The sequence below is a fragment of the Grampus griseus genome (assembly GCF_964374135.1).
Source record: "Grampus griseus genome assembly, chromosome: 1".
In the NCBI taxonomy this organism is placed as follows: Eukaryota; Metazoa; Chordata; class Mammalia; order Artiodactyla; family Delphinidae; genus Grampus; species Grampus griseus.
Window position 1 is genome coordinate 156,942,604 of NC_139017.1, and position 12,291 is coordinate 156,954,894.

The window sequence follows — 12,291 nt, forward strand, 5'->3', positions numbered from 1 at the left end:
CAAGGGGACCCTGTCCTGCCTGTTGCATGAGCTACAACCTGGAAAACGTCAAAAGATAAGAAAACCTGGCCAAACGTGATAGGCTTTGTTTTTTCAAGTGTTGGAGTTGAAGGCTGAATGAATCCCCCTCCCATGGTAAGGAGCAGAATGGGGAACATGGGGTTATATAGTGTTCTCATATTCTGAGACTAGACTGGAAAAGGAAATAATCCCAAAACTGAGAGGAAGACACATCAACAGTGGATGGTGGGGTACACATGGCTTAAGCCACCTGTGGTCAAGATGTTACTATCGATGCCTACACACGTGGATCCACGAGGAGGTGCATTCCACATCAGTGGGAAACTTTATTTTCTCATGGAGTTGCCATTTATTCCTTCATTTTCTTCCTCCTTCCTCAAGCTTACCATGGCCTAGGCTGATCCAGTGGTGTCTCCCGTGCATCTCCGTATTCTGAGATGCGCTGGTTCGCACAGGCACTAGGTCTTGTAGCTTTGTCTCCTGTTCTCCACTTTCCCACCTCTTGGGTCCTTAAAACTCTCCTGGGTTGGGTTTGCACAATAAGCCAGATAAATGCAGAAATATGGCAGGAGGCATGGGGCAAAAAAAGGATGAAATGAGGGATCTAAGATATGTAATCTAGAGCTCGCCTGTATTGCGCAATTTGTGAATAGAAAATCCTCAATTAAAGGCCCAGGATCGAGGTTCAAGCTGGGCTGTTGAGCAGAAACTCTGCTAAAAAGTTGGAACTTTTTTCTCTCAGCAGTGGGAAGCCAGTGGAGCTAATTCAGCAGGAAAGAACCAAAATCAGATTGTGGTTGTGGTTGTTCATTGCTAAGATTTAAGGATAAAGTGAAGATAGACTAGAGGGAGAGTTTGAGAGGAAGGGACGTTAGTTAGGAGGCTCCGGCAATGTAGTTCAGGAGAGAGACGTTGCGCATCTGAGCTAAGACAGTGGAACTGGTAATGGAGAGGGTACCAGATCAACAGATGGTGGAGAAGAGGTGAAAGGGAGAAGGCCAGCTTGGACCACGGGCATCCCACGCTGGCACAAGCCAAAGAACAAAAAGGCATGACTTCCTCCACAAAGCTTTCCCTCTGCCTTCTTTCTTCCCTTGCCTCATGGTCCCCAGGGACCCACACATGACCTCAGCCCTCTGTGTCCTTTGATCACTGAGCGCTAAGGCAGGAGCCTGTCCTGGTGACTCAGGCTAGACACACGGTCAGTTTCACCGCCCTCGTTCTTAGGGCCCCCTGCCCTTCCTTAGTATCAGCCCAGCATCTTTCTCTCTCCAAGTCCTCCACTGCCTTTCCTGCCATGCTAAAAACAATGGGGTTTTTTTGGTTCTGGTCCATAGGAACCAGCATGGGAATCTGTGGTGACCCTGGCATCCCAGCCCATGGCATCCGTTTGGGAGATAGCTTTGCCCCGGGCAGCCTGATGCGCTTCAGCTGTGAAGCTGGCCACATGCTCCGGGGATCGTCAGAGCGAACTTGTCAAGCCAACGGCTCGTGGAGCGGCACGCAGCCTGAGTGTGGAGGTAATGTATGTGACCATTCTGCTTCTCCCCTCTGCTGGCCCCAGGATCTTCCCCCGTTTTCCTACGCCCTAGCACCTGCCCTCACATACACAGATAAAATGTAGGGCCCCATTTGAACCGTTGGCCTGGTGAATAGTGGGCATCAACAGAGAGTTCATGTTCATCTCATTAGTAATCCAAAGGCAAACATATTCCCCACTTACCTAAGAAGGGAAGACACCAGGATAAACTAAGGTAAGCACATTTGTGCATTTATTTCCATGCAGTTTCATTCAACAGCTGTGTGCCAAATACTGTAGTATAGGCTAGAGACACAACGGTGATGGAGACAGACCCGCCTTGCCCTCTTGGAGCTTACAGTTTAAGGGAAAACACTGTGTTTAAATAGCATCCAAAGTGCCAAAAGAAATACAGATCCAGCTTTTAAAAATCCTTTAAAAGTAATATAAGCTCTTAATGATGGTTCCTGAGGTAGGCCCAGTAGGGAAAATATATTTCTCCACGCACTCCTAAATTTCTGGAAAAAAAAACAAAACTCTTTTTTAAAACCTCTCTCCCTAAAGTCCAATGTTTTGTACCTGCTCCCCAAATTTCTCCCTCCCTCTCTCCCTCTCTCTCTCTCTCTCTCTCTCTGTCTCTCCCTCTCTCTCCCCCCCTCTCTAAAATACAACCTGCATAGCACTCTCCTAGTTAGGAAGCAGTTTAACAGTAAGAGTAAGATTGACTGAGGTGTTGGAAAAGGAAGGACGCAATATGAAATCATCATCTAGCAAGGGAGGAGTGGGAATGGAATAGGGAAATGTATACTTGCCAGGCAGCACCGAGGGCTCATTGAGGTAAGAGCCATTAACATAAAGTGACAGTAGTCAGCACTGGTCTGGGTTTTTGTTCAAACACATTTAGCTACATAGTTTCAGGCACAGGGTAGGTGAAGCATTAGGTGTAGGGTTGGGGTTTTATTAGGCAACTAAGACATTGAAAGAAAGTGGCAAGGAAGATGAGGGTATACACAAAGCAGTGATTATGGTAAATCTTAGCATCTAAGCTGGGTAAGGAGGGGACGGGTTTATGAGTGGAGTAAGAGGCTGTGAAAAGGTGGTAGGATCAGTGGATTATAGGTCCCAATCACCAGAGGACAAATTCCAGAGGGAACGAGCTAAAGAAATAAAAGGCATGGGCTTCCCTTGTGGTGCAGTGGTTGAGAGTCCGCCTGCCAATGCAGGGCACACGGGTTCGTGCCCTGGTCCGGGAGGATCCCACATGCCATGGAGCGGCTGGGCCTGTGAGCCATGTCCGCTGAACCTGCGCGTCCGGAGCCTGTGCTCCGCAACGGGAGAGGCCACAACAGTGAGAGGCCCGCGTACCGCAAAAAATAATAATAATAATAAAATAAAATAAAAATGGCAGTGGTTAGAGAATGGGCTGCATGAAATTGAGATGGTGGCATAGTCCTGAAGAGCAAGGGGAGATGCTCTGGCCCATGATCAGGGGACACCAACGATAGAAATGGAGTCAGTGCCTTCGCCCACTTGTCTGTCCAAAGTCCTGCCTTTCTGGGGGTGCAAAGTTAGTTTTTATAGGATTTCCTAGGCATAGTAAGAGAGGTTTTGTGGTACTGAGAGAGCGTTTTGGCAGGGGGAGAATTTAGTATATTCTCAAATATCCACTGTGACCCAGGTTCCCTTTCTTGCCACTCAGGTCCCAGGATGGAGTCAGCCATCAATGTCAGGAGTGTTCAGGGAACAGAAAGTGGGCAGCTGAGAGTTTGGACCTGGAAGCAAATATGTGTTGAGTGAGTGTATGTGTAACATGTACACAGCTCTTTGTGACTTCCCTTGGCAAGCGCCCACTTATCTTTCAAGGCTCTACTCAAATTCTTATCTCCAGCCCCAATAAACTGCTCTCTTTTTAGTGCTTTTTTTCCTTCAAGTGTAGCACTTATTACATCATATTTTAATTCATCTGTTTATAGGTAGGTTCTTAAGATAGACTGGGCTCCTCAAGGGCAGGGGACATGGCTTGGTCACCACTGCATATCCAGCACCTAGGCAGCACAAATACTTGTTGAGTGGATGGATGATAGGGTGTATCTGGTGTGCTAATTACATAGGAATCATTTTGTAGATCTGACTCTGGGACTATGTAAATGTTGTATACACTTACAAAATAAAATTAAATGAAAGATTAGAAACAAGTACTCTCTGAATATCAAATCAAAATGGAAACAAATGAACTTAACTATGTATCAAGTTGGTGATTTAATAACCCAGAGAATTATTTCAATTGACTTGAAAAAAATGAAATCTGACTATGGTACATATATCCTGAGGACAAAGAACTACAATGAAATCTTAAACTGTTTTTTGCAATCATATTGCTAGTAATAAAACTGGTATTACTATTCTGAAACTATTATGTATATAATACCATAATATATATGGATAAAACAAGTTAAAAATATTTATTGTCATTAAGAACCAAGATTTTCGGGCTTCCCTGGTGGCGCAGTGGTTGAGAGTCCTCCTGCCGATGCAGGGGACACGGGTTCGTGCCCTGGTCTGGGAGGATCCCACGTGCCGTGGAGCGGCTGGGCCCATGAGCCATGGCCGCTGAGTCTGCGCATCCGGAGACTGTGCTCCACAACGGGAGAGGCCACAGCAGTGAGAGGCCCGCATACCGCAAAAAATAAAAAAATTTTCAAAAAACAGAACCAAGATTTTCAACATAAAAGGGATATCATAGAAAAATCAAAATTTTAAGGAAAAACTCAATTCTAAACTTGGCTTGGTAATATCAGCATAAAGTCATAATGTATTTTCAATTTGAAAAGTTATTTTCCCAGCCTAAAAGTCTAGAATCAATGACCAGCTCAGTAGCGATGAGTACCCTTAATGCCCAGATTGTAGTTTTTAAATCCATTGCCCATTCAAAGGAACCAGAGCTCTTTAGAGAAATGGCTGATTCCAGGACTGGGGCAGGATATATGCAAGATGAACATAGAAAATCTTGTCATTACAACAAGGAATGTACCAAACACAAGTGGGTCATGTCAAAGGAACTCAGGAGCCAACTTGAAGGGGTTCCCACTAGTCAAAGATGGGATAATTTGAGCGTCAATAAGAATAAAAGAGGCAACAGATGGAAACATAGCAAATAAATTTGAATCTGTGAATTCAAATATTGTCCTTTGGAGCTTGCTAGGGAACCAACTCATTGTTCTCACGTCTGACTTAAAAAAAAAGAAATCAAGCATTAATCCAGCCGTCCTACATGAACTCTATTTCTGGGTAAGCAAATATTTGATGATGGACAAGTTCTTAAACACTAGCTAAAGCAGAAAGAATTATAGAATTAGAATGTCACCATTTCTATCCCCTAATGAAATAACCAATCTGGTCAACAATATTTAATTTCTGGTAAAACCATTAAGTGACAAGTAACAGGAATTTTATAATGCCAGATGAGGCAGGCAGACCCGACCCACTGGCCAGCCTCAACATCACTAACAAGGAAACAACCAGACATTCTGTGCCTCCCGATGCGATGTGATAAGAAAAACACAAAACCTTTGAAAAGTACCTTTGCCAAAGAGTAGAACTTGACTACAGTAAGTACAGGGAACAGAGGAATATGCTGAACAATGCCTCATTGGTGCAGTTAGTAAAATCCAGAAAGTGGGAAATTCTACCAGATAAAGGCCCTGATTTGTGTAACAGATAAGTTGTAGGAGAGGGTAATTCAGTAACCTCTGGTTTCAGAGTCTTAGAGACATGCCATCCAATGTCACATGTGGACTGTATTTGGATCGTGAGTCAAACAAATCAACTGTGAAAAAGAGACAGAAACGCTAAGCACTGATTGGACATTTGGTGATATTAAGGAATTGTTTAAAATTTCAGGTGTGATAATAAAACAGATATAGTCTTTCATTTTTAGAAATCATAAAAAAATCCCTACAGGTCTCTCCTCCCCTTCTAAGGGGGAGATGATCCAACATGAAAGCATCCCAAGAGGCATTTCAATCCACAGGGTCCTTACATAGCACGAGGTCTCCACTCTGGGCAGGGCCCAGCCCCCCAGAGGATGCCTGCTCTTGTTCTGATGAATAATGTGTCCTTTCGGCTTCCTAGTGATCTCTTGCGGGAACCCCGGGACTCCAAGCAATGCCCGAGTCATGTTCAGCGATGGCCTGGTTTTCTCCAGCTCCATCGTCTATGAGTGTCGGGAAGGCTACTACGCCACAGGCCTGCTCAGCCGGCACTGCTCGGTCAATGGCACCTGGACAGGCAGCGACCCGGAGTGCATAGGTGAGAACCTCTGGGCTCCATGGCAAATGGTGGCCAAGGCAATCGGGCTTCTCCGTGCCAAAGAAGAAGGCTGTCTGGAGGAGACTGGGAAGGCTGGCTGACATGGTGGGACTTGACCCTGAATGAGAATCATACAAATAGCCTCCACTTACTGGGCACATGGTATGCGACAGCCACTGAGCTAAGTGCTTTGTTTCACACGCATCACATCTTTTGATTCTCACCACAACCCCATGAAGTAGGTACTGTTAGCTCTACTTTATGTATGAGACAACTGAAGCTCAGAGAGGTTGAGAATATATCATTATTTGCTATCTCTCAGACTCTAGCCAGTTCCTTGGGCTTTCTTTTTCTCTTTTAGGGCAAACCCCCAGTGTTCAGCCTGATTCTCTTTCCACCTTAAAGCTGCTGCCATCTACCTTCTTTGTTAGTTCCTTCTCTCCCTTGGACCCAACCCCACCCCAGCCTGGCTCCCCTTTCTTGCTTCTCTTAAGGGCAGCTCCAGACCCTTTTCCTTGAAAAGCAAATCACTGTGGGGCCCAGATGGAAGGAAGTGATAAGATAAGGGAATCTGACAACATTCTCCCTTTCAAAATCCTAGCTGTGATTTCAGGCTCCATTTGAAATCCCCTGTCAAGTTCACTTTTGTTCTGAGGCCAGAGCTCACCAAACCCCACCCTCACTTGATACCATAACATCGGTATGACCACTGCATCGGTCACAAGACCCTGCTCCTAGGCCACTGGACCCACAGAGGTCTCCTGGGCAGAAGAGCAGGCAGTAAGATGCCCTTTCCGGCGACAAATTGTCTTATGTGGTCCGTCCGCACATCTTAAGCTCTTCAGCCTGGAAACGTCCCTCTCCTCGGACCCCAGCCTCATTTATGAAGCGAGCCGTCTGGATACTTCCTTTTAGAGGTGTGGGCTTTAAATGAAAAAGATGGGTTTCCCAGCCCAGGTTGCTGGGGTGCGTAAGGATGGTGCGGACAAGGATGGGGGGTGTAGGACAGCCTTTGCAAGCAGACTTGGCTGCGGGGACTTAGAATGGATGGTGCCCGGCTAGGAACCGGGGAGGGGACAGGACATCCCTACCCTGACAGCTTTCCTTCCCAGACACATGCAGGGAGTGATAGGGATGGCGTTGGGGTGCTGGGGAGGGGGGGCCTGTGCTCAGAGTGAACAATGCTCTATCTCCTCATCCTAGTCATAAACTGTGGCGACCCTGGGATTCCAGCCAATGGCCTCCGGCTGGGCAGTGACTTCAGGTACAACAAAACTGTGACCTACCAGTGCATCCCTGGCTACATGATGGAGTCACATAGGGTGTCCGTGCTGAGCTGCACCAAGGACCGGACGTGGAACGGCACCAAGCCGGTCTGCAAAGGTGTGTCTGGGGGCTCCGGATGTGGACCCAGGGGCAGAGAAGGTACAAAAGTCTTGAACATCCAGAAGGGAGGGTGTGATGAGGCAGAGCCCTAACATCTTATCGGGGGGTGTGCACAGTGAGGAGTGGTCCCTGAACATCTGCAGGGAGGGAGCGGGAAGGTCCTGGGCCTTGAACATTGAGGGCAGGGCCGTGCAGAGAGGAGTGGGTTGTCCTAAGGTGCAAAAAGAACAAGCTCCCAAAGGAAGAGGGGGCGTTCCTGCTTCCTGCCGCTTAGCCCAGACTCCCGGCAGGCACAGGGAGCCAGTGATGTCAGTGCCGGCGGCCACCAGGGCCTCGTTTCCCCCGGGGCAGCCCCAGCACTCAGCCTGCTTTGGTCTCCCCCAGCTATCATGTGCAAACCGCCTCAGCTCATCCCCAACGGGAAAGTGGTGGGGTCCGACTTCATGTGGGGCTCAAGCGTGACGTATGCCTGCCTGGAGGGGTACCAGCTCTCCCTGCCTGCGGTGCTCACCTGCGAGGGAAACGGGTCCTGGACTGGAGAGCTGCCTCAGTGTTTCCGTAAGTCGCTCACGGGGGCCTCCGAGGCATCCCATCTGCTGGCTCCATCCTTTTCCCTCCTCTGCTGCTCTGCTTCCAGAGCTCTGCTGCTAGGAGGCCTAGAATGGAGGTTCCCGGCCCCAAATCAGGGAGGAGCTTTGTCAAAGACACTATTAAAGAAGGAAGGGATTTTAAAGGAAGAATATGAGACTATCTTAATTGAGCCCTGGCTCCTCTCACAGTGGAAGGAAATTAAGCCAGAGATAAGGGAGGTGTTTCTTAACCTGAAAGGTTGTTAACTGGATGCACTAGAACCCAAAGCTGGGGTGATAGACAGGAAAGCAGGGCAGTGCTAGAAACATGCCTGTCTTCAAGGAAAATCCCCTGCACAGAAGAGATGCTGGGGCCCTTGTGATCTTCTGGTGAGAGAGCTATTTCCGGTCTGCCTGGCCCGACTGTGTCTCAAAGAGCCTCAAGTCCACGCCAGGGCTCATTGCTTACCGAGTCCCCCAGAGAAGCAGGTTCCAGGTCACTTTTTCTTGCCTTACCCCATAATCTGGCTCTGGAACTTGGACAAACAGTAGGACCTATTTTTTCTTTCTACTTGGCATTTATCTAATGCTGCAGAAAACTATCAACTACACATGACACTGTTTGGGGACCTCTGAAAATTTACTTCAGTTTGGGAAATTTCAGCAGAGACAAGGGCCAGTAAAAGCGGACACAGGAAAGGCAGCATGTGGTGTGTGGTTAACCCCTCAGACCTTCGTATTCCTCCAGGGAAATATTAGGAAGAGAGCAAGGCTCCAGGTTGGGTCTGGACTCAGAAACCTTGCTTTTTGTCTTGAGAAATAGCTGGATTGCTTTCTAACAATGAATTATGGTTATTGTTAAAAAAAAACCCCAAAACTGTACTATGTCCAAAAATACAAAGAAGAATGAACCCTCATTGAACCCTCACTTCCCAAAGATAGCCATAGTTAGGCTTGTCATACTTCCACACAATCACTATGCATTTTTGCATGTATAGCAGTATGTATGCAATTTTCTATAAATGGTATTGAATCGTGCTCTTCACAACTTGCATTCATTCACAGGCCATCAGCCCCTTGCTCTATCAATACATACTAATCTATACATCATCATTTTTAATGGCTTTAAAGAATTCCCTTGTTATATATGCCATAACTGGTTTAATCTTCTCCTACTGGTGATGAAGTTGGGTTTCTCCAACTTAATCATGTTAGAAGCAGTTCTGCAATATATAGCCTCGATAGTAGCATTTCTTTATGCCTGTGTTGAAGTCCTAGGAGTGATGATTCTGGGCCAACTGGTGTGCACGCTATACATTTTGACGCATGTTGCCAAACTGTCTTCTAGAAACGGTGTCCCAGTTTACGCTCCCACCAGCAGTTGATGAGAAGATTTCTTGACTCACACCCTCACTACCAGTTGATTTTTGCCAATATTCTTAATATTTACCAGCCTGAGGAGTTTTAAAAGATATCTTATTGTTTTAATTGGCATCATATTGCTTCTTAGCCAAACTGAGCTGTTCTGTGTCATCCACCCGTATTTCTTATTCTTTGAGTTGCCTTTTCCTGGGTGTGGTGACTTCCAATTGGCTCAGCCTTTAACTGACTTCTGATTGCTCCATCCAGACTCCGCAGCTTCCAGGGCCAGGCTTCCATCTGATCTCGCATCTGACTGTGAACCTCATGACTCTATGTAAAGACATACACACACACCATAGCATAAAGAAGGTTCCTCACGCTTGAAGTGATGTCTTGGGGAACTTGGCCTTCCACAGTCAGTTTTTAAAGATACTCTCTGCTGATCCGAATGAAATGGGCACACTCAGATACTGCTCACTGCAGGGTAAATACACAGTCCACGGAAAGACATTTGGCAATACGCATCAAGAGCTGCGAACACACTCAAACCCTTAAGGATGGTAAGTTCACTCCTAGAAAATTCCCCTAAGAAAATAATACAAGTTAAAGAAAAGCCATAAGTAACTTTATAATAATAGAAAATGCCTAATGTGAGGGTTAGGATAATCACGTTACACCATCTCATTGCAAATTTACATAGCCAATAAGTGATATTGATGTCATAAACACGGGAAATGTGTACAGAACGTCAAGTGAACAAAGCAAGGGTGACAGCACCTGGACATCAGGTTTGCAGCCATGCACAAGTTTCCATACAACTGAACAAACGCTAGAAGGGAATGAGCACAAAAATGAACAAAATATTTTGGGTAGTACGATGATAGTTTATTTTTTCTCCATGTTCTAGGCTTCCTGTAATGTTACTCTATTACATGGATATGGTTATTAATAAGCATTTGAATGTGGAAAGGAGAGGAAACACACAGCAGCGCTGAGGCAGGTGTAATCATTGACCCAGGGCTGCCCCACAGCCAGAGTTCAAGTGGAACCAAGAGGAAAGCAGTACAAGGGCCAAAGGCTGGGTGGGGGTTAAGGGGGGCGAGCAGACTGAGTTATAGAAAGCAACTTGGACCTGCCCTTCTCCCTCGTCTTCCCAGCTGTGTTCTGCGGAGATCCTGGCGTCCCGGCCCGTGGCAGGAGAGAGGACCGAGGCTTCTCCTACAGGTCTTCTGTCTTCTTCTCCTGCCAGCCCCCTCTGGTGCTGGTGGGCTCTCCACGGAGGTTCTGCCAGTCAGATGGGACATGGAGTGGCACCCAGCCCAGCTGCATAGGTGAGAGGTGACCGGGAGCAGAGTGTCCCAGCTGGTGGGCATCCTTCTTTGGGGCCCGAGATGATGAATTTTCTTCCCTGTCTTCATCGATCTCATCTGCGAAAAGGGGCGAGCGCTCCCCTAAGCTACTTAGAACAGGAGGTGAAGTGGCCACAGCTCATGTGCTGCCAGAAATCATTGTCAGCCGGGGCATGACTCGGGGGGAGATTCCCAAGGGCAGGGAGGTCAGGGTGTGACTCCATCCTCGATCCCGCATCTGTTTCTCAGAGTGAGCAGGGGCGATGAAGGCTTCCCTGACCATGGTCTGTTTCCTTGTTTTGCCATCCAGACCCCACGCTGACCACGTGTGCGGACCCTGGCGTGCCACAGTTTGGGATACAGAACAATTCCCAGGGCTACCAGGTAACGAGGTCAACCGAGATCAGGCCTTTCTGCCTTCTGTCCTTGTCACTGTCATCAGTCTCAGAGGACTCAGGACAGCACTAGGGGGCATGAGACCTTGGAAGCTGGAGAGAGAAAGCAGCCTGCTTCTTCAAGCCAGGCTGCACAGGATGCCCCCTCAGAAACAGGCAGGCGTTTACACCAACCCGAGAAGCTGATGTGGAAGAACAGACTCGCGTGTAGCTCCACAGGCACTTCCCGGCAGCCCCTTGTGACTGGGGCAGGGACAGAAATGAGAGAGACAGATGGACCTTCTGTCCCCAGGGCACCCATACCCTACGGGGCTCAGACAGGGTGGCGGGAGCCAGCGAGTGCCACACGGGAGACAGTCTCCTGCCCAGTAGGCCCATCCCAGCAGGATACAGGCTCCAGGGACACATCTCAGAATGCGCTTCAAAAGGAAAGGATATGGACAGCCTGGATGGGACCCTCTGAGCAGAAGGAAGCGGGAGAGTATGGGTGTGTTCAAGGCAGGACAATGAACTGCAGCCGCCAGTGTGCTCGGGGGATATCAGGGACTAAGCCGGAAATGGCGGGTTGGGATCTTACCTAGCAATGGGATTTATCAAATATTTACTGCCGTGAACTATTCTAGGCGCTAGGAATACAGTGGGAACAAGACAGGCCGAGTGCCTGCTCTATGGGAGTTCCCTGGCTGGTGACAATAAATAAACAAGATCACTTCTGGGAGCGATAGGCACTACACACGGCATAATATAAAAGGGTGTGACGGGTGGGGGGGGTTGCTGTTTAGCGGAGTGAGGGAAGAGGCCTCCTAAACTTGGACTGTGGCGCCCATGGTGGGAAGGGCCAGCCCTGTGCAGAGCTGGGTGGGCGTTCCCAGCAGAGGCAACGGCCAGGGCAGAGGAGCGCTCAGGCAGGGAACTTGGCAGGTTGCAGGACTGGAAAGCTGGCCAGCCAGCGGGTCGGGAACATAAAGAGAGAGGAGAAGGACGTGAAGCCAAAGAGCTAGGCTGCCACTGCCTTGTGAAGTTAAATATCCACACATCCTATGACCCAGAGTAAGCAACCCCAGAGACGCTCTCGTCCGTGTTACCAAGAAAGGAGAAAAATCCTGGTGTAGTCTCAGAATGGTTCATCACACAGCAGTGACAATTAAGGAACTATAGCTCCGGATGACTGTTAGAAACATAGTGTTGAACGTCAAAAGTGGTAGGATACTATTTCTAGAAAGATTAAAACCAAGAAAAATTTATATTGTTTAGAGATATATGTAGGCATATGTGATAGAATTATTTTTTAGCCAAGCAAGGAAATGAAAAACACAAAATTTGGGCTTCCCTGGTGGCGCAGTGGTTGAGAGTCTGCCTGCCGATGCGGGGGACACGGGTTC

The 12,291-nt window shown here is 47.8% G+C and overlaps 1 protein-coding gene across 1 annotated transcript in view; it reads left to right on the plus strand.

Moving 5' to 3' along the window:
• CSMD2 (CUB and Sushi multiple domains 2) overlaps window positions 1–12,291 on the plus strand; it is a gene marked incomplete at both ends in the record, with an annotated part of 666,759 nt that overhangs the window by 637,276 nt on the left and 17,192 nt on the right. The window contains 6 exon segments of the mRNA XM_082658204.1: window positions 1,359–1,541; window positions 5,672–5,848; window positions 7,052–7,231; window positions 7,619–7,792; window positions 10,323–10,496; window positions 10,825–10,898. Of these exon segments, the coding sequence (XP_082514330.1) occupies window positions 1,359–1,541; window positions 5,672–5,848; window positions 7,052–7,231; window positions 7,619–7,792; window positions 10,323–10,496; window positions 10,825–10,898 (962 nt within the window).